Below are 22140 nucleotides of genomic sequence, written 5' to 3' on the forward strand. Positions count from 1 at the left end.
TGTTCAATAGGGAATTTTATTTGTGCAGTGAAGAAGTATTTTGAGTGGTTTAATGTTGCTTGTATTTTGAGAGTTCATTCGGTGAAATTTAGAAACAAATCTCAATTTTTGCTACATTGCACTTTTTTTTATAATGCTAAAGGGTTTTTTTTGTTTCCTTTTGGGTGGGGGTATTTCATAGGCCATCATTAACAGCACCATTACCCCCAACATGACCTTCACGAAGACATCTCAGAAGTTTGGACAGTGGGCCGACAGCCGGGCGAATACTGTGTATGGACTGGGCTTTGCGTCCGAACAGCAGCTTTCGCAGGTAACGCCCAAGGGGCCAGCATTATTGCATGTACCTTGTGCTTTTATGCGCGATATGCAAATTATTTCTTTACTACATTAGTTTACTGCCTAACTTGATTCCTCAGCACCATCTCAGACCTCTTTGAGACAAATAAAAATCATATTGGACCTTTAGTGTTGGAACTGTGCAAAATTTGTGTAATCTGTTTTGGCTTATTTGTGTGATATTCTGCAAAAATGACATGAAATGCAAAACCGACATATATTACTGTACTTTAGCACATTGTTTGTAGTTGCATTTATATAGCGCTTAGTACAGCTAAGGAGGCGCTGGAGCTCTTTATGGCAAATAGCGTGTTACTCCAGAACCCAGGTTAGTGCTTACTTTCCTGTAATGAGCAGGGTAACTCAGGCACTAGTTATAAATTTGCCATATGAGGATATAGTCATTACCCAGACAAGGTAGCTTAGTGGGTAAAGGCACTTGTCGGTTAAAACTCCTGTTGCAGGGAGTTAATTGTCAGAATGTTAATGCTGTAACTCGTGGAACTTGAATGTAATGTTTTGCAATGGACGTAACACACCAGCTGGGTGAACTTTAGTGTTTTACTGCGTTAGAAACGACCAATTCCACGTCATCGACTAACACTTCCAACAGAGCACCTCTAAGCTCCCCTTCTCTCCTTCTGCCCCCCCCCACCCAAATGGCTTTGGTTTTTCTTTCTCCCCCCTGAAATGGCCCCACTTCAGTGCAAGCCGGTGGGGGGGGAAATGAATTCAGCCGATTTAGTTTCCAAAATCTTAGCCTTCCAAATGTTGTCATGTATACCGAAGGGAACAGGGGCATAGCCACCAAGGGTGCAGCAGGTGCAGTGGCAACAGGGCTCAGTGGCTGGCCACCCCAACACACCAAGACATGGTGAGCCGGGAACAGGGGCATACCTACCGATGGTGCAGAAGGTGCAGTGGCACCAGGGCTAAGATCCCTGAGATGGCTATTGAACCCTGATAATTGTTGTATTTTAGTACCCCAACAGCAGTCAAAGGGACCATATTCCTTGCGTGCATCCGTGCTATGCTGCTGGGCAGGCCCGGCTCCAGGAACTTTTATTTGGGTGGGCCACTGCGGGCACGATTTGTTGCTTATTTGTCTAGCCAGGCCTGTTTCTGGGCCCTCCTTTATCTCTTCTTAGTCTTACAAGGACCGGTAAAACGCACTCTTTTCCAAATCTCTTTCTAAATTTTATCACTCTCAAAAGTTTATTTTCCCCATGTAATGTCCCTTTGATGGGAAGAGGAGGTTTCTAAGGTGGGAGTATCAGGCAAGTGACTCTACTCGGGCTCCCTCTGTGCAAGTCTTCAGGGAGAAACCCTCTTCATTACTACCTCCACCTCACCCCTGACCCTGCAGCGCACTCCCTTACAGGCTTGATTATCCCCTATTCTACCCCCCTTCTCCAGTGCATCTTATCTCACAGCTGACTTTGGGCCCATATCAGCCACCACGCGGTTCCATTTTTATTATTCCAGGTAAAACACATTAGTAAAATCACCTTCAAACTTGAAACATTGAATATAGCAGTAAATGTAATCAGCATGCATGTTAAAGTATGCTCCACAGTTGTCCTAATCACCTGACTGTTAATTAAATAAACGAAAACAGAAAGGCTATGACATGGCCGGCTTTAGTGCTGGTGCAAAGTCTTTTTTGTTGCCTCACCAATGACCTCTTTATCAATAGATATCTTTACTACCACCCTCCAGCAGTGCCCCTCATCTCTCCGTAGCTCCCCCCCACCCCATGACCTCCTCCTCGGATTCCCTCACTTCCACCCTCCACCAGTGCCCCTCATCTCTCCGTAGCACCCCCCCACCCCATGACCTCCTCCTCGGATTCCCTCACTGCCACCCTCCACCAGCGCCCCTCATCTCTCAGTAGCTCCCCCCCACCCCATGACCTCCTCTTGGATTCCCTCACTGCCACCCTCCACCAGCGCCCCTCATCTCTCCGTAGCTCCCCCCCACCCCATGACCTCCTCTTGGATTCCCTCACTGCCACCCTCCACCAGCGCCCCTCATCTCTCCGTAGCTCCCCCCCACCCCATGACCTCCTCCTCGGATTCCCTCACTGCCACCCTCCACCAGCGCCCCTCATCCCTCCGTAGCTCCCCCCCACCCCATGACCTCCTCTTGGATTCCCTCACTGCCACCCTCCACCAGTGCCCCTCATCTCTCATTTGCCCCTCTCGCATATGCATTTAATTTGTTGTATAGCGCTACTCATACCAGTGTAAGGTGTCACACACACATTATACAGAGACAATAAATCAGTCTACGGGGAATGTCACGTAAGCCAATGAGGATTACAAGGTGTAGAAATCACTTGTCATCCATACTGGTTCGCAATATATTTTACGGGGGTTTGGTCTGGAGAAGCACAAACTCAGGATTTAAAGAGTACTCCAGTGGTTGGGGGTTGGCTTTACTGATAAAAATGTATAACTGCCCAAACAAACTCTTATTAGCAACATTAGAATAATGAAAGAATGGAGGAGTTCTAACTATATCACAACACAAGAAAGCGAAGTTTGCCTGCAGCTCTTTGATGACAGTTCATAGGTCACTGGCCTATGTTAGGATAGTAACTTCTGAACTGCAAGTAACACACGGATCTCTGTGACAAAGGCAGTAACACACTGTTTATCTGCATTTTAAAAACTACCAACAGACAAATGATTGCTCTCCAGCAGGGGCATAAATCACCAGAGTTATCGGGACATTTTTCATTATCGTTGTGCATCGGTGGCAGATTCACTGCGAGGGCCAAGGCTCATGTTTGGGTGGGCCAGGCTCATGTTTGGGTGGGCCCGGCTCATGTTTGGGTGGGCCCGGCTCATGTTTGGGTGGGCCCGGCTCATGTTTGGGTGGGCCTGGCTCATGTTCGGGTGGGCCTGGCTCATGTTCGGGTGGGCCTGGCTCATGTTGGGGTAGGCCTGGCTCATGTTTGGGTGGGCCAGGCTCATGTTTGGGTGGGCCTGGCCCACCCGGCCCACCCGCTAGAACCAGGCCTGCTGCTGGGAGGGAAAACTTCATTAAGCCATGGTGTCAGGGACAGACCAGAGAAAATTGAAAAATTGCCAAGGAATTATTAAAAACTGGTCATCACAGCCGTTTTAGCCCTTATTCCGCTGCCGCGAATGACTGGAGGTCAGGTTTGTTTTGCCTGCTCTTTTCTTCAATCCTAGCTGTCTGGTTCTGTTTTTGCCCATGGATGCTATGCATAGAGGTGTTTTTTCATAGGCTGTATGGCTGCTTGCCACTAACCCTAACACAAACCCATTTTCTCCTCCAGTTTGCAGAGAAGTTCCAGGAAGTGAAAGAGGCGGCCCGCCTGGCGAGGGAGAAATCTCAGGACAGAACCGAACTGACCCACCCGGCGCTGCACCTGGGCTCTCAGCAGGTATGGGTTCTGCGTCACCCAAGTGTGGGTGCTGTACGTCTCGCCAAGGACTCTGCACCCATCAGCCATCACTGGGGTTGACAATGCCCCAGAAAACCTAACAGCTGCGGTCCTCCCTGGAGAGTGCCCCTGGTAGTCGAAAGAGATGAATACAGGGGTTCTACCACAGAACCAGGAATGATGCAATTCTGCGGCTGCAGTATTTTCCACATGATTATGGATTTACCCCGCATGCCATATAATCCACCATGCACTGCATATCTTGCAGATTCAAAAAAAAGTTTCTCTCTGATACTGATGAAAATTTACTAAAAAGCAAAGCACCTCATGTGATGCCAGGCAGTGCCAGACCCTTTGCAGAGGTTAACTTGTCTCCTTTCAGTTGCTGATTGATGTACGCAGGTGCTACACTGATGCTCATAGAGTGACACTTTTGTCCAGACAATATTACTGTGTGTTAAAATGACAAAATAGCGAATTAATCCTGCCATGGTAAGGGCAACATTATGCTGCTTAATTTGCTTCTTTGTGCCACATAATTTGGTTAACGTTGTCACATATTTTCATTCTTCTTTGCTCCTTATTTCCAGTTACCCTGCCCATAACTTACTTAAACATAAGTCATATGGCGAAGTGGCAGCCATTGTTCCAAATACATTCAAACACCCATTATCTCTATTGACTTTTCAGTAGGCTGGCCTTCTGCAAGATGGCAGCCGTAAGCCAGCATACCTTCAAACACCCATTAGCCTCTATTGACTTCACACTAGGCTACCCTAATGCAAGATGGCAGCCGTAGGTCAGTATACCTTCAAACACCCATTACCCCTATTGACATAAATTCTAGGCTACCCTAGTGCAACCTGGCAGCCGCTACCAGAATACGTTCAAAGACCCATTAGCCCCTATTGACTTTACACTGGGGTGCACTTTTAAAGGCTGGCAGCCGTAGGTCAGAATACTTTCTAACACCCATTAACTCCTATTGACTTCACACTAGTCTACCCCATTGCAACATGGCAGCCGCTGCCAGAATTCTTTCAAAGACCCAATAGCCCCTATTGACTTTAGACTAGGGTGCCCTTTCACAATATGGCAGCCTCTGCCAGAATACTTTCAAACACCCATTAGCTCCTCTTGACTTCACAGTAGGCTACCCCATTGCAACATGGCAGCCTCTGCCAGAATACTTTCAAAGACCCAATAGCCTCTATTGGCTTTACACTAGACTGCCCTATTGCATGAAGGCAGCCTCTGCCAGAATACTTTCAAACACCCATTAGCCCTCTTGACTTCACAGAAGGCGACCCCATTGCAACATGGCAGCCGCTGCCAGAATACATTCAAAGACCCATTAGCCCCTATTGACTTTTGACTAGGGTGCCCTTTCACAATATGGCAGCCTCTGCCAGAATGCTTTCAAACACCCATTTGCCCCTATTGACTTCACAGTAGGCTACCCCATTGCAACATGGCAGCCGCTTCCAGAATACTTTCAAAGACCCAACAGCCCCTATTGACTTTACACTAGACTGCCCTTTTGCAAGATGGCAGCCACTGTCAGAATACGTTCAAACACCCATTAACTCCTATTGACTTCGCACTCGACTGCTGCTGGGCAGTAATTTGTGAACTCTGTGGGTAATATGATCAGCACAGAGGCTTCCTGTCTGCAGACGCACAATTTAGCTGACTGATGTTGGTTGCAGCACGTTGTCTGTGTCGATCAATGTCCCACTTTCCGCTGCTTGCAGATAATACGTTTACCTCAGCACAGCATCTCCCCGGGCAGTCTATGGCGGTGCGAGACAGGGTTCGATATCGCGTATGAGATTGTCCAAGCGAGAGTTTAAAGCAGACACAGTGAAATGCATGTACATTTGTGCAGCTCTTTGCACGGCCTATTTTGGGAGTATTATGTGGGGAAACAGAATTGGAGGTGTATTTTAAACATTTTTTTTATGATTGTGAAATTTTCTGGCATGCGTAAAGTCCAATCCAGCCCAAGTCTATTTTTTGCATTAATTCACTAAACTGAACTACAGTTTGGCTTCTCCAGCTGCGTGACTCTACGGGTAACCCAATTCAGTTTTTGAAAATAGACCTCTGGCTTGTCAAAAAAGAGCATTTAAAAAAAAAAAAAACATAAGGTAACAGCTGTTTGATAAAAAGCTGCCAGATGTTCCCCCGGGGGGGGGGGGGGTGAAGGGCGGGAAAGCTGTGCTCACTTATATTGTGTTTAACTGGAACTTTGAGAGTAAAGTCCTGTGGGTGGGACGGTGCTGGTGTGGCTCTGTGAGTGGGGTGCTGTGAGTAAGACCCAGGGAGCGGGGTGATTGTAGGGGTACACTGAAAGCCCACCTGTACCCAGAGATGCCCCGTGTGGCGCACGAGAAGTGGGACATGAGTGGAATCGTGCCAGAGCGACACAGCGAGTGGGGTCTAAGGAGGGTGATAGTGTGAGGGGGATATGGCAAGCCAGATAGGAACTTTGGGGTCTCTTCAGAAGGGCCTTTTGTAAAACATAAAGCGGCAGTAAACTGCTCTGTAATGGGCCATCACTAACATCTTTTGTCATATCCTGACTGGTAGAAGGTGTCAAAAGGGAAGGGACCCCAAATATCCTTCAAACCCCCTCACTCCCTTTTCTAATCATCACAAGTCCTAGAGAGTGTGAGGCAGGGGGTTTCAAACTGTGGGGCGAGCACCCCTATCCCGGGGGGGGGGGGGGGGTGTGCCAGGCTCTGGCCAGAAGAAGTATTATGCTGATGTTTTCAGTGGGGGGTTTGGGGTGGGTTGGGGACATGAGCGGCAGTAAAATGCTCTGTAATGGGCCATCACTAACATCTTTTGTCATATCCTGGCTGGTAGAAGGTGTCAAAAGGGAAGGGACCCCAAATATCCTTCAACCCCCCCCCCCCATCTCTAATCCTCACACTCTGGATACGTTTATACGTTGCTACGGCCTGCCTGACCAGAACAGTATGCGTGGCGATCATTTATTTGAATACAGTTTTAGAACGGTGACAGAACTTAACTGCAACGTTTAAACAAGTCTAGTCCTCTTTAAACATTGCCAATTTATTAAAATAATTGTGATTTTTTTTTTTTATGGAAGGGGGCCTTAATGATTTTTTATTTCCATTGGGTGGGGGCGCTGCTTTAAAATGTTTGAAGACCACTGGTGTGAGGTCAGAGAACGACACTCCCCAGAGTGGGCATGAAACCAAAAACTGTTCTGAAAAGGGAGTTGGGCCCGGCAGGTGGTCCTGCCCCAGAAGAGAGGGCAAGTGCCATTTAAAGCGGCTAAGAATAGCAGCCCAGTCGGTGATACGTGAGATTTACAGGGCACCCCAGCCTCCGAAACTAATTTAATTCCTCTCTTGAACCTTCTTTTGAACTTAAACTTTATTTTTCCACATAATGTTTCCTTCCTGTATGTCTGCACTCCAGTACTAATAAAAGGTGTTCCCCTTTTATTTACACGCTGCCCCTGTACTTTCACATCTCCTCTAAAGACATCTGCTGTTGATGCCACAGTACTCTGACTCATCTAGGAAATACTTCCAGTTTCTTCTGACCTTTCACCTTATAAAGGTTGAAATAGAATGTCAGGGAAAAGCACTTTGTAATACCCTAGACTAAGGGAAAACACAGACTCTTTAAAATGTCTTCTACTTCAAGCAGTGGAACTGAAGTTGTTTTTCTTCTTTCAACCGCGGAGCAGTTAAAACGTAAGCGTCATGCTCCCTCATGGGGCAGCCATTTTGATTCAGCATCACTTCCTGTAAGATGACACAGTGGCATTATAGTTCTAAAATAAGCGTCGCCCTCGCCTTAGTGGACCGTGCAGAAGACATCCAGTGGTCAGTTACTGTGTTTCAAGGCACTTTAACCCGAAGCAGGTGGTCACTCATGGGACTCTTTTAGACCTATCCCTGCCGATTCTAGAAGTGCTGTTTTGTAGAAGTGATGGTAAATTTCCCTCAAATGAATGCTCCTTGCTTAATTTGTAAAAACTCAAGTGAAGTGGTTTAAAGTTTTTCTTAGGAGCTTGCCCTCGGTGCTGCTGAATGCTGGGCTGGCCGAATACTCAGGCTGCCTGGTCATGATTCCACCTCATGTCTCTTCCTCCACTCTACACTTCCTGTCTCTTTATCTCATGAATACCGAGGCTGCCTAGACGTGATTCCACTTTGTTCCTCTTTCTTCCACCCCCCTACACTCCCTGTCGCTTTATCTCATGAATATTGAGGGTGCCTGGTCTTTATTCCACCTCATGTCCATTCTTCCACACCCTACACTTCCTGTCTCTATCTCATGAATTTCAAGGCTGCCCGGTCTTGATTCCACCTCATGCCTCTTTCTTCCACCCCATTAACTTCCCGTCTCTTTATCTCATAAATACCGGGGCTGCCTGGTCTTGATTCCACCTCATGCCGCTTGCTCTTACATCTCTTCCCTGCCTGTTTCTTTATGCTTGTAGCTTTTTTTTAAATCCTTGCTTTGTCCCTTTATGGCTGTTTCCCTATCTTTCTCTACTCCTTAAACTTAACCCATATTATTGAAAACTCGAGCCACCATGTGTCAATACTCAGTGATTGCTAAGGGTAAAAACAGCCAGCTTTAAAAACTAGCAAAAGCCCAGGGCATTCTTGCTGCGACGAGAGCAGAACTCGCATTGGTGAAATGAACCCCAGAGGCTGCAGTGCATTCTGGGGGGTTACAAGCACCAATCCCGGGGTAGTAACCGCAATCCGTGCTGCAATGACATCACGCGTGTCGACGGTCTTCGCAGACGTGCTACTATCAGGACATTTTATTTCCTGTGCCTTTAGAGCTTTTACCATAATGTGGACAGAGTGACTGTAAAGGAATCCCTCATTTGTATTTGTAAATGAATGAGTGCCTAGAGTTACCCTCCCCTGCACACAGTACATGGAGGGCACATGCCCTGCTTGGATGAGGGCATAGAGGGGCAGAAACGCTTTTGGTGCGTGATGCTGCCCGGTACATCTCACAGTGCAGTGGTACTGACAAAGGCTGCGGTAATCAATGTGCCGCAAGGCTTGCGTATCGTACCAGAGGAGCTATATGAAGCATGTCTCTTTGTTCAGGTTTGATTTGGTCTCTATCCCCAGCGTAGATAGTGACTTACGGCAAACTAACTAGGTAGACACCATAGCTATGCAGATATAATGTCTTAGAAATCATCCCAAGGCATATAGGGCCATATGTATCAAGCAAAATTGCGATCGCAAACGCCGAAATGTGCAGAATTTCAGCGTTTGCGATCGCAATTTTGCTAAGTGGTATGTATGAAGGCAAATCTGCGTGCAAAATAAGGAATCGCAAATTCCTTATTTTGCAATTGCATTTAAGGAATCGCAAATTTTGCGATTCCTTAAATGCAATGTAAGAAGCACCAAGAAAGTGCAATTTGGCCTTAAGGAATCTCAAATTACCACCAACTTCAAGGTGGTGATAATTAGCGATTTCTTTGAAAAATGCACTATTTTGCATTTTTCAAAGTGCAATGTGACACACATACATACCCTTAGGGCATGTATGTGCGCCACATGTGCACCCATGCTTATTTCAGGGGTGCAACAGGGTGTCCTTTTGACACCCTTGCACCCTTGAAATTGCATTCTCAATTTGCGATTCTCTAATTGCTAATCGCAAATTGAGAATGTCTTCCCATTACTTAATTGCGAATCGCAATTTGAGATTCGCAATTAAGGAATATGTAGGATTCGCAAAATTTATTGCACATCCTACATAAATAGCATTTTGCGATTCTCAAATAGCGATTCGCAAAAAATCGCTATTTGAGAATCGCAAAAGAGGATTTTGATACACATGGCCCAATGTGAGTTTTATAATACACAAAACAGATTAGTAAGAGAAGACCTGCGTTTGTATTGTCGCATTTTGATTGGAGTATGCGGCGCCTCGTGTTTCTTGAAACTTCACGTGCTTTGTCATTTCCGGCTAGTTTGCCTATAACTTTCTCAAGTTTGGAAATTAACATCCCTCTGATTGGTAATGTACATGAATTAATGGTGTGATGTTGAAGGTGTGCACAGATGGGTGAAAGACAGTCAACCAAGTGGAAGTGAAATATACCCCAAAGGGTTTGATCCTGGGCAGTGGGAGGTGAAGCGGGGATGCACTGGCCCTTCTCCGTGTCATGCATGTCCCTGGTAGGCAGCGGCTAGGGTCTGCTGCCAGAGCATGATGCGCTGTCAAGACCCACGCGTGACACAGTCGAGTTGAGGTGCCCTACAGTGCGATTCCAGTTGAACAGTTTAGCACCGGTTGATTTTAATTTCTAGTAGTCACTGAGGTGAAGAAATTCCCCAAAATAATTTGTAAAAGTTTTATCATTACGTTTTTTTAAAATATATAAACGTTCACTGGAAACTGAAAGTGTTACAAAATTACCACAGAACTGTGCGGCATTAAGCTGTTGAATCCGGTTCATCTTTTTTTTAACTTTCTCCCACACACAGACATCTTTCTTTCTTTGTCCATTTTAAGATGTCTTCTTTCGCTACCCAATCTATTTTCTGTGCTTTCAACTAGACCAGTTTCTATGTGGTTCGATAAAATTATATTACATCTGCAAAACAATGGCGCCTAAGCTTTCAGTTTGCTACAGTACATTTCACAGAGTTTCATGACTCATGCCACGTGCTCCCTTAAAATAGCTGCTGCAAGAACCGCAGGAGGGTTGTGGACAGCGGGAAGGAGGAAGCCGCTGAGGATGTTGGGCATATTGGGACATCCTGTCATGGCCGCCTTCCTGTGCCTCAAGATGGACGCTGAGATATGGAGCGGGAAGGCGGGTAGCGCGCTTCTGTGCCTGGGGATTGTTCACAATTACTGAGTCACTCAAGGCCGTGCATTCATTTGGCACATGTTATTTATTCATTCACTCGTTACTGGAAGGAAGCATTGGTGTATCCGGGGGGATCTTTCACACATCACTCACGGTCGTATGTGTGTTCGTTCTTTCATTTGAAGTCGCGTCATACCCAACCAGTCGAGCTTTGCAGAGTGCAGTAAGCTTTGAGCTGTCTGGTATTGAAAGATTTCTTGTGGCCCTTAGCAAAACCTGCAGTGGGCTCAGAGGCCGCCCATTGCTTCCCATTGGTTGAGTTTCTTGTTGCTCTGATTTGCTTGCTTTTTATTTGATGTTTTTACTTCCTCTTCCTGTGTTTGTCATCACCTGAAGGGACACAATTCTGGTGATTCGATTTCTTATTTACTTCCACTTCTCATGTTTTATAGAACTACTTTTTTTCCTTTCAGCACCTCATGAGAGTGCAGGTGTTTTCTTCCTCCCGCCCTCATGTGCTACTTTCCCCTTCATATGTTGCCTCTCCACGCGCCTGGTGTTGCTCCCTCCTTGCCCCTCTCCAAGCTCGTCCATCGATGCCCTAATGTTGTCTTTTTTTGCTTTTAATTTCTTTTTTCCTCCTCTATCTCAAGCTTCTCCTTTGCTCCTTCGCCCATCCCCCTGTGCTGCCTCTGCTTGTGTTGACGTCTTCCCCCGTGTGCGCCTTCATTGGTCCCTACATCCTTCAGTAGCGGTCGTTAATAAATCAAATGTGTATGTTTTTGGAGGGCCTGGCAGGTGCCAGTTTCTCCTGTGCCATTCTGCTTTTGAAAGACTGTTTTTAAATCGGAACTGTACTGTATTGCGCTCTGCTATCTTTTAATTCCTGTGTACTGTGTATTGTACTGTATTGCTTTGGGGAGCGGGGAGAGACGAAGGAGGGCATTGTGGAGTGCTGTGGAGTATTGTGATACATCGTCTGAATATTGCACTTACCCGCACTGTAAAACTCCTCATCCACTCTCGTACTTTGCGAGCGACAGGGCACTGGGCTGGAACATTGAGTCCTTCGCACGGGTAGTCGAGAAGCTTTTCCCCCACTTCCGGTTGACACCGGAGCGCCGCCATCTTGGTCGACGCTCTAGTAGTTGAAATACCACAGCCGGGCCCTATTTAGGAGGAGACATGCTAGCGCGCAGGTCCAAAGACTGTTTTTAAATCGGAACTGTACTGTATTGCGCTCTGCTATCTTTTAATTCCTGTGTACTGTGTATTGTACTGTATTGCTTTGGGGAGCGGGGAGAGACGAAGGAGGGCATTGTGGAGTGCTGTGGAGTATTGTGATACATCGTCTGAATATTGCACTTACCCGCACTGTAAAACTCCTCATCCACTCTCGTACTTTGCGAGCGACAGGGCACTGGGCTGGAACATTGAGTCCTTCGCACGGGTAGTCGAGAAGCTTTTCCCCCACTTCCGGTTGACACCGGAGCGCCGCCATCTTGGTCGACGCTCTAGTAGTTGAAATACCACAGCCGGGCCCTATTTAGGAGGAGACATGCTAGCGCGCAGGTCCAAAGACTGTTTTTAAATCGGAACTGTACTGTATTGCGCTCTGCTATCTTTTAATTCCTGTGTACTGTGTATTGTACTGTATTGCTTTGGGGAGCGGGGAGAGACGAAGGAGGGCATTGTGGAGTGCTGTGGAGTATTGTGATACATCGTCTGAATATTGCACTTACCCGCACTGTAAAACTCCTCATCCACTCTCGTACTTTGCGAGCGACAGGGCACTGGGCTGGAACATTGAGTCCTTCGCACGGGTAGTCGAGAAGCTTTTCCCCCACTTCCGGTTGACACCGGAGCGCCGCCATCTTGGTCGACGCTCTAGTAGTTGAAATACCACAGCCGGGCCCTATTTAGGAGGAGACATGCTAGCGCGCAGGACCAAAGACTGTTTTTAAATCGGAACTGTACTGTATTGCGCTCTGCTATCTTTTAATTCCTGTGTACTGTGTATTGTACTGTATTGCTTTGGGGAGCGGGGAGAGACGAAGGAGGGCATTGTGGAGTGCTGTGGAGTATTGTGATACATCGTCTGAATATTGCACTTACCCGCACTGTAAAACTCCTCATCCACTCTCGTACTTTGCGAGCGACAGGGCACTGGGCTGGAACATTGAGTCCTTCGCACGGGTAGTCGAGAAGCTTTTCCCCCACTTCCGGTTGACACCGGAGCGCCGCCATCTTGGTCGACGCTCTAGTAGTTGAAATACCACAGCCGGGCCCTATTTAGGAGGAGACATGCTAGCGCGCAGGTCCAAAGACTGTTTTTAAATCGGAACTGTACTGTATTGCGCTCTGCTATCTTTTAATTCCTGTGTACTGTGTATTGTACTGTATTGCTTTGGGGAGCGGGGAGAGACGAAGGAGGGCATTGTGGAGTGCTGTGGAGTATTGTGATACATCGTCTGAATATTGCACTTACCCGCACTGTAAAACTCCTCATCCACTCTCGTACTTTGCGAGCGACAGGGCACTGGGCTGGAACATTGAGTCCTTCGCACGGGTAGTCGAGAAGCTTTTCCCCCACTTCCGGTTGACACCGGAGCGCCGCCATCTTGGTCGACGCTCTAGTAGTTGAAATACCACAGCCGGGCCCTATTTAGGAGGAGACATGCTAGCGCGCAGGACCAAAGACTGTTTTTAAATCGGAACTGTACTGTATTGCGCTCTGCTATCTTTTAATTCCTGTGTACTGTGTATTGTACTGTATTGCTTTGGGGAGCGGGGAGAGATGAAGGAGGGCATTGTGGAGTGCTGTGGAGTATTGTGATACATCGTCTGAATATTGCACTTACCCGCACTGTAAAACTCCTCATCCACTCTCGTACTTTGCGAGCGACAGGGCACTGGGCTGGAACATTGAGTCCTTCGCACGGGTAGTCGAGAAGCTTTTCCCCCACTTCCGGTTGACACCGGAGCGCCGCCATCTTGGTCGACGCTCTAGTAGTTGAAATACCACAGCCGGGCCCTATTTAGGAGGAGACATGCTAGCACGCAGGTCCAAAGACTGTTTTTAAATCGGAACTGTACTGTATTGCGCTCTGCTATCTTTTAATTCCTGTGTACTGTGTATTGTACTGTATTGCTTTGGGGAGCGGGGAGAGACGAAGGAGGGCATTGTGGAGTGCTGTGGAGTATTGTGATACATCGTCTGAATATTGCACTTACCCGCACTGTAAAACTCCTCATCCACTCTCGTACTTTGCGAGCGACAGGGCACTGGGCTGGAACATTGAGTCCTTCGCACGGGTAGTCGAGAAGCTTTTCCCCCACTTCCGGTTGACACCGGAGCGCCGCCATCTTGGTCGACGCTCTAGTAGTTGAAATACCACAGCCGGGCCCTATTTAGGAGGAGACATGCTAGCGCGCAGGTCCAAAGACTGTTTTTAAATCGGAACTGTACTGTATTGCGCTCTGCTATCTTTTAATTCCTGTGTACTGTGTATTGTACTGTATTGCTTTGGGGAGCGGGGAGAGACGAAGGAGGGCATTGTGGAGTGCTGTGGAGTATTGTGATACATCGTCTGAATATTGCACTTACCCGCACTGTAAAACTCCTCATCCACTCTCGTACTTTGCGAGCGACAGGGCACTGGGCTGGAACATTGAGTCCTTCGCACGGGTAGTCGAGAAGCTTTTCCCCCACTTCCGGTTGACACCGGAGCGCCGCCATCTTGGTCGACGCTCTAGTAGTTGAAATACCACAGCCGGGCCCTATTTAGGAGGAGACATGCTAGCGCGCAGGTCCAAAGACTGTTTTTAAATCGGAACTGTACTGTATTGCGCTCTGCTATCTTTTAATTCCTGTGTACTGTGTATTGTACTGTATTGCTTTGGGGAGCGGGGAGAGACGAAGGAGGGCATTGTGGAGTGCTGTGGAGTATTGTGATACATCGTCTGAATATTGCACTTACCCGCACTGTAAAACTCCTCATCCACTCTCGTACTTTGCGAGCGACAGGGCACTGGGCTGGAACATTGAGTCCTTCGCACGGGTAGTCGAGAAGCTTTTCCCCCACTTCCGGTTGACACCGGAGCGCCGCCATCTTGGTCGACGCTCTAGTAGTTGAAATACCACAGCCGGGCCCTATTTAGGAGGAGACATGCTAGCGCGCGCGCGCAGCGGGCGCGCCGGAGGCGCGCCAGAGGCAAGCCCGTCTGCGCCCGTCCGCGCCTCGTCCGCTCCTAGCGCAAGATACGCTGTGCGGCCCGCACAAAGTCCTTTTACATATACAAAGGAACAACTGCTGGATATTAGGAACAAGGTCAGTGGGGGAGAGAGGGCCACTAGGGCGCCGCGGCCCAGCCCGGTCCTTGAATGTGGCTTGCTCAACTGTCGCTCCTTGGCCAAACACCATTTGGAAGTATCAAATCTGGTGGAAGATTTGCAACTGGATGTGCTATTTTTGACCGAGACATGGTGTAGTAGTGACTCCTTGGTAGAACTGGGGCTTGCCTGCCCAGAGGGCTATAAGATCTTTCATAAGCCCAGAACAACGGGGAGAGGCGGAGGGGTTGGGGTGATGTTCAGGGATATATGGGATTTTGCCCCGTTCAAGGTCGACGAGGTGGTGGGTATTGAACTACTGGGCTTCACCCTACAAGAACAGAGGGGAAGGCTCCTTACTGGGATGGTCGGATACAGACCCCCGGGCTCTAATACTCAATACCAGGCGCTCCTGGATGTCATCGCAGCCCAGTCACTGACACATTCCAGAATGCTGATCCTGGGCGATTTCAACCTATGGGAGAATGGCAGTTTAGATGGACACCTAAGAGATCTCAGGGAAACCTGTGAAAGCTGCAATCTGCATCAGCTGGTCCAACAACCCACCCATCAAGGAGGGCACATTCTGGATCTTCTGTTTGCAGACTGTAATGAAACTGCGGTGACCGACATTTTACCCCAGACCTGGACTGATCACTCGTTGATCCGGTTTCAGACTCGCATACCTGCGGGAGAAGTAACTAGGCCATCCCCCGTAAAATATCGTATGGGGAGAGATTGGGCTAAACTTATGAAAAGTCGGACGGAGCCGCTTTTTCAAAACCTGCCTCCTTTTGATCCTCACGAATCAGTGGGGACAAATTATTGTCGGTACCACAACTACATCAATGAAGTATTGGATCAGCACGTGCCTCGGAAGCGCCTGAAGGTCAAAACTAAACATTCTGCACCGTGGTTTACTGAAGAGCTGAGCACCACCCGCAGGTCCTGTCGGCTGGCTGAGAGGAAATGGCGTAGGCACTATGCCGAGCATGACAAAGAGGCTTTCAAAGGGGTGTTAGCTCGGTACAAGGAGTTGATCGTTAAAGCCAAGGCTGACTTTTTTGCCAACACCATCTTGTCCTCATCGAATAGTGCCAGAGCTCTCTTTAAGATCGTTAGAGACCTCTCTACGCCCGCTAGTCTGGGAAATAAAGTGGTGGCCTCACAGGGACTATGTGACAAAATTGCCTCCCATTTTGAGGAGAAAATTTCTAGGATTGTTGGGGCCTCTTGTTGAGTGCCGTCTCCCCCCAAAATACTCATAGTCAGAGGCCGATGGAAGAACCAGGGGTGGTAACCTCTCTGGAGCATTTTACACCGCTCACAGAGGAGTTGTTTAATTGCTGTGCACAGAATGTGAGGTCAGGGTCTCCGCTGGACCCCTTACCTAATAAGATCTGGAAAGAACATGCACAGGCACTGCTTCCTCGGATGCAGCAGATATGCTGCCAATCCTTGGAGGATGGGGCGGTGCCTGATGCATGGAAGCTGGCAGTGGTCACGCCCCTGTTAAAGAAGCCATCTTTGGACCCAGAAGATCCCTCTAGTTTTCGACCTATCTCCTTGCTGCCTTTTCCTATAAACATTCTTGAAAAGGTAGTGAGTAGGTCTCTCTCAAGGTATCTGGAAGAGTTCCATCTTCTGGATAGGAGTCAGTTCGGCTTCCGGCCAGGTCATGGTACGGAGACGGCTTTGGTCACCGTGCTAGACAATCTGCGGATGCGGGCGGACAGAGGCCTGTCATCTGTACTGGTCCTCTTAGATATGTCCGCCGCATTCGACACGGTTAATCACCGAATCCTGCTGAACAGACTGGAACTTCTGGGAGTTAAGGGACGTGCCTTGAGGTGGATGCACTCCTACCTTACTGGGAGACAACAGGTGGTCACCCTGTCCCCCTTCACCTCCAGCAAGACCCTGGTAGAGCATGGGGTCCCTCAGGGGTCGGCCATTAGCCCCATCCTCTTCAATATTTACCTGCAGCCACTGATCTCTATAATCAAGTCTCATGGGGTCGATGTGGTCAATTATGCAGATGACACCCAATTGGTGTTCTCATTGGAGGGGAAGGGTGCTCTGACTATGGATGACTTCCAGATATGTATGCGCCAGACCTCGGAATGGCTCAGGGCCAACTCACTGCAGTTCAATGGAGGAAAGACAGAGGTGATCTACTGTTCCTCTGCTGGAGTACGTGACATGCCCTATGATCTCAGACTGACCCCAGAGGCGGAACCCATTCTCCCTGTGGCTACGGTGCGGAATTTGGGGGTTATGTTTGACAACAATCTTCAAATGGCCTCTCAAGCTAAGAAAACTGTGGGGGTCTGCTTTGCGCTCTTGAAAGCCCTACGAAAGATTCTACCGCTTTTGCCAGCAGAGAAAAGACCTTTGGTGGTACGTAGCATCATCTTGAGCAGGCTGGACTACTGCAACTCTCTGTACCTAGGAGCTCCTCTTTACATCTTTCAGAGCTTGCAGAGGGTCCAGTCTCTGGCAGCCAAACTAGCGCTGAATAAGAAACGCGGATCTTCAACCACAATGGCGCTACAAGAGCTCCACTGGCTTCCTATAAAGGAAAGGGTTAGCTTCAAAGCCTTATGCATTGCCTATAAAGCGGCACACGGCCTCGGCCCGATCTCCCTGCAAGAGAAAGTGTCCTGGTATAAGCCTGAAAGGATGCTGCGCTCTTCAAATGCCTTTCTGCTAACCTCTGGCAAGGTCAAGAAAGCTAGGATGGGGGGCAGGGCCTTTAGTACAGTGGCAGCACGGTACTGGAATGATCTTCCGCTGATTATTAGACAGGCCAACTCTTTGATGAACTTTAGGCACCGCTTGAAAACCTGGCTATTCCCTAGGGAGAAGCCCCTGATCTCCTGATCTTCTAATCCTGCATCTTTTGGCCGACCTGGGCCTCTCTTGTAGGCTGCATGCGGCTACCTGACCGGTTTAAAGTTTCTCTCACCATCTCAGTCTAGCGCCAGGATACCCGTTGGGTGACAGTAGCGCTCTACAAGAATAAAATACAATACAATACAATACAAATGCGTTTTAGTGCATTTCGACCATCTTTGAATAGTAAAAACATAAAATAGACAAAATGGTGACTGTGTCATGCTCTGTGCATGCTCATGAAGTGATATCTGGGCGTGCATATTTTGTTGGACTAGGTCACCATACCTTCATGACGTGTACATACCCTTTGTGCTGCTCAGAATGCACAAACATTTTGGGAAAAGCCAGTAGTTTGAAAAGGCGAGACCCGTTGGATTTGCCAGTGCTTGTCATCAGTTTCATAAAAATAAGTTATTAAAGACTGTTCCTTGGCCAACCAAAGGCTGTACTCCTAAACTGAACTGGCTGTGATGTTTAAACACGCGAGAGACTGCGTAAAATTCAGTTTTAAACCAGGGCCTTGTTTGTGTTGTAAACAGGCGTCATGCTGTCATGGGACCCTATGTTGCTGGAGGGGGTTAGAACTAATATATTACAAAGCCTCACTGCCTCTGTGGGTTCGAAATGTCGTATAATGTGTTTGGTATAAACTCCGGGGGCTGGGGCGGGAGTAGGGAGGTGGCGGGGGATGTTCTTAAGGTATTTTCTGAGTCTCCTATATAGAGTTTGGGAACAGATCCTACCCGCACCTGCCCTGAGGATGTTGTAGAGATGCAGGCACAACCTTCTGTACACACCTGTCAGCAGGTAGGTGGGTTAGACTGTATGTACTGTTCTGTTGGCATTCAGTGGAGGGCCTCGTATTTCAGGCCGGTGAGGGCTGTTCCACGTCCCCGGGCTGCAGTAACACTTGTTACCCTAGGATCAGTTTTCGGGGTGCCACGGCCAGAGGAGGTTTCAGTGCTGAAAGGCGCCAGTGCTCTGGGTGCCAAAATGTCACATTTGAGTGGGACCTTGAGCAATGTGAGGGTGTTTGTGATACCAAGAAGTTTGAGGAAGGTGGGTTTGATGGTCCAGTTTCTAATGGTGTATGAGGGTGGCTGGTGGGTGAAGGTGGGGTCAGTGTGGGGGTAACAAGGCTGCTACAAGCCTCCTTACCCCAGGCTTGGTAGGGAAATAGTTGCATAAATGGTGTTCAGTGGGCCCCTCACAGCCCCGGGCCTGGTGCTACTGCACCTGCTGCACTATTGATAGCTATGCTCCTGGGTGGATTCTGACCCTGCTTCCAGACAGAGGCCATACATTCGAGATAGGGCCTTCCACCCGCGCCTGTCCTGTGTGCCTGCGGTCAGTCTGACTAGTGTATGGATACTCAAAGTGCGGCCCTCCTGACATTTACATGCTGCTCCCCTGGTGAACAGCAGCCCGAGTCCACTGCGTACTCTACACGTTAGGTAAAGGAAAAGAAGCAAAGGTGTCCTGCACCGCTTAACTTTTGTAACATGTTAATTTTGTAACAAACCTGTAAAAATATGATAAACTTTTTTGAAGTTTGAAGAGAAGTTTATTTCATCAACATACGGAAGTGTTTCTTTGAAGTGCATCTGATTATATCACTGCATTTAGAGGCATTTATTAGAAGAGAGAGTTTTCAAACATGAACTTAGGAACATTCCCTCCTCCCCTGCCAACAAGGCCATCCGTGAACCAAGAGGCAAGTCATTTGTCATGCCCACCCTCTGGGTGGCCGAGGTTCTTATTATACCTGCAACAGCATTATTATTTATTAAATCAAACACAAGAGACTGTTTTGTACAATGCACATTGTGAACTCCTGTATTCCAAAATGCTCTCATATGTGATAATGAAGAAAAAAGAGGCAGAGTGAAATAAAACCATTGTCTAGGATCTCACAACTTGGTCAAGTGGGGGAGCCGGGATTGATCACAGGTTTTCTGGTTTCACACTGTACACCTCTTTCCTTTTCACGTTTTATCTCAAATGTTAATGCTCTGTCTTTAATTCTTGGTGCATAGGTTTAGGGCACAGGTGGCAGGCAGAAGCCGAACCACGTCTGGCTTTGTTTTGGGCTCGAGGATCTTAGAGAACCGTGGGATGATCCAAACATTTCTGTGGAAACACATTTGTCAGTGTGTCCTGGATATCATTCTATATGACTCACGCCAGGAGGTGATGGGCCGTCTCGCTTTGAGCCCTAAAGCTGTAATTAGCAAGAAGTACAATTATTTCAGAATGCTCCTGTCTTGGGTGTGGTACTTTTCCCCATCTACAGAAAGTTTTAATCCCAACACCCTTTCACCTCCAGTGAAGAGCATTCTTAGTTTTTAAGCCTGCCCCACCCTCTCCTGATCCCTGAAAATCAAGCATTGGCAACACCAGTATGTCTGGGTTTGATGTGCTAACACATGAAGAATTAGCACATCAGAGAGAGACCTAATGGAGAGAGGAAGAGAGAGAGGGTTGCAGACGTAAATTAGTCCCTCGTGTATTACAATGCAAGCACTTAAGAGGAGGTGAGGAGGAAGGATACTTCCAAACAGCCAATAGCATTAGGTGCGAGATGAATGCTCCACATGGCTGACTCAAGACGTTATTGACAAAGTCTCAGGCCAGTGGCTGAAAAGAGGCTGGTCAAAAAAGTCAGTGGCTGAGAGTGAATGGACCCAAAGCCCACCGTATGAGTTTTTAGAAATAGGTCTGTATAACCACCGTGTTATCATAACCCAAGGTAAAAAAATGGAATCCTTATCTTCAAATATGTCTCACTTTCACAACATCATTTGCCCATGTTCCCTCAAGAATTCACTGTGTCTGTCTGGTGCAAGACTTTGCACATCATTTTTGGCCCTCACCTCTCACCCTTGCGACCTCTGCCCCTTGACACCTATCGAGTGTATACTTTTTCTTCAGCATTCTGAATGAGTGACTCTGGAATCCAGCGAGTGCCAAAGAAGGATGGGCTGTCACCCTCTGTCTCTAAACAAAAACCCCAAACGTGTTTATTTTCGCCTGTAGCTATTCGCTTCAGACATCGAGTTAATAATAGCAAACCTACGTGCAAAGGAGCAGTCTTTAGGATATAATATTTATGCTAGACGATATTTCTATACACTATATTTGATATACAACTCCAATGATGACCTCTTGACCTCCAGCAGTGACCCCTTTCTTTCCCATTAGGTCTGCTTGCTTGTTCGCTTTGCCTCTGTGTTTTGCACTCCACTCTGCCTTTTCTTTTGAGTGTCTTGATTGCACTGTGTTCCTCAGACTTACCTTTCAAGTAAGCATGAGTCGGTTTAGCTCTCCCTGGGACATACGTAACCCAGTCTCACTATTTTCCTACTTCTGTACTGCTTGGATAGAAACTGATTTCTGGACGGTTTATAACTCTGGCTTTTGGAAGTTTTGCGGTCTTGTTAAGTAAAAGAAGTGTGAGCTAAGCTCCGCCTTGAGCAAATGCTAGCCCATTCCAGAAGCCCTGCTTTCTGTCCCAACCGAAAGGGCTGTTGCTACCATAGGTGCAGCAGGTGCAGTAGCACCGAGGCCAAGAGCATGGAAGGGCCCATTCCCATTAAGCCCTAACAACTGCTGTATTTTACTTCCCCAACAACAGTCAAAGAGACCATATTCCTTGCTTGTACCAGGGCTTCAGGCATCTTTGCTACACAAGTGTGACTAAGGCATTGGTTTCACGTGAATCCTTTGAGGACATTAGCACTAAAGAAAATCATTAAAAGGAAGAAACCACTCCAGCATAAACACCGTCCGTGTGTTATACATTCAACAAGAAAAGAACTATTGGCAGTGTTCTTTTTCATTTCCAGTGCTTAATTTGAGCCGGTGGTTTCCGATGCTCGACACTGGCACTTAATTGTCTACACCGGTACATATGACAGTTTACCACATGGTGGCGCTGTTTGTCGAATTTAGAAATGAGCAAAACAACAGTAATTATTAGTTCAACATTCTTTAACAATAACTAATACCTGCTGTCCAAGCCATTCTTATAGCTTTGGAGGCCTGCAAGATTCTGTATTGTCATACTTGTAAGAATGTAATGGTTAGTAGTTGTGCTGCTGCTGTCGTTGGTAGCGCTGGCAGGGGCATTGCATGGCGCAAGCTGTGCTGTAGTGACCTTCTGAAGAGGGCCCTGGCACTTTTTTTTTTTACAAATTAAGCACTGATTATATCCTTGGGGTTGAAATCAGCTGTCAAAGGCAGCTGAGCTGGGGCTTGGCCATTAGGCTGCAAGTAAGGCTATGGGCCAGCCAGGACCTAGAACACACAAGT

At 47.7% G+C, this 22140-nt stretch overlaps 1 protein-coding gene across 2 annotated transcripts in view; it reads left to right on the forward strand.

The window, feature by feature from the left end:
• The window catches only part of HOMER3 (homer scaffold protein 3), a 288001-nt gene that overhangs the window by 90432 nt on the left and 175429 nt on the right, over nucleotides 1–22140 (forward strand). For both annotated transcript variants that reach the window (XM_085639959.1, XM_085639960.1), the window contains exons 3-4: nucleotides 182–313; nucleotides 3647–3754. In XM_085639959.1, coding sequence (XP_085496085.1) covers nucleotides 182–313; nucleotides 3647–3754 — 240 coding nt within the window. The remainder of the gene's footprint in view (nucleotides 1–181; nucleotides 314–3646; nucleotides 3755–22140) is intronic.

This window comes from Triturus cristatus, chromosome 12, assembly GCF_964204655.1.
Source record: "Triturus cristatus chromosome 12, aTriCri1.1, whole genome shotgun sequence".
NCBI classification, from domain to species: domain Eukaryota; kingdom Metazoa; phylum Chordata; class Amphibia; order Caudata; family Salamandridae; genus Triturus; species Triturus cristatus.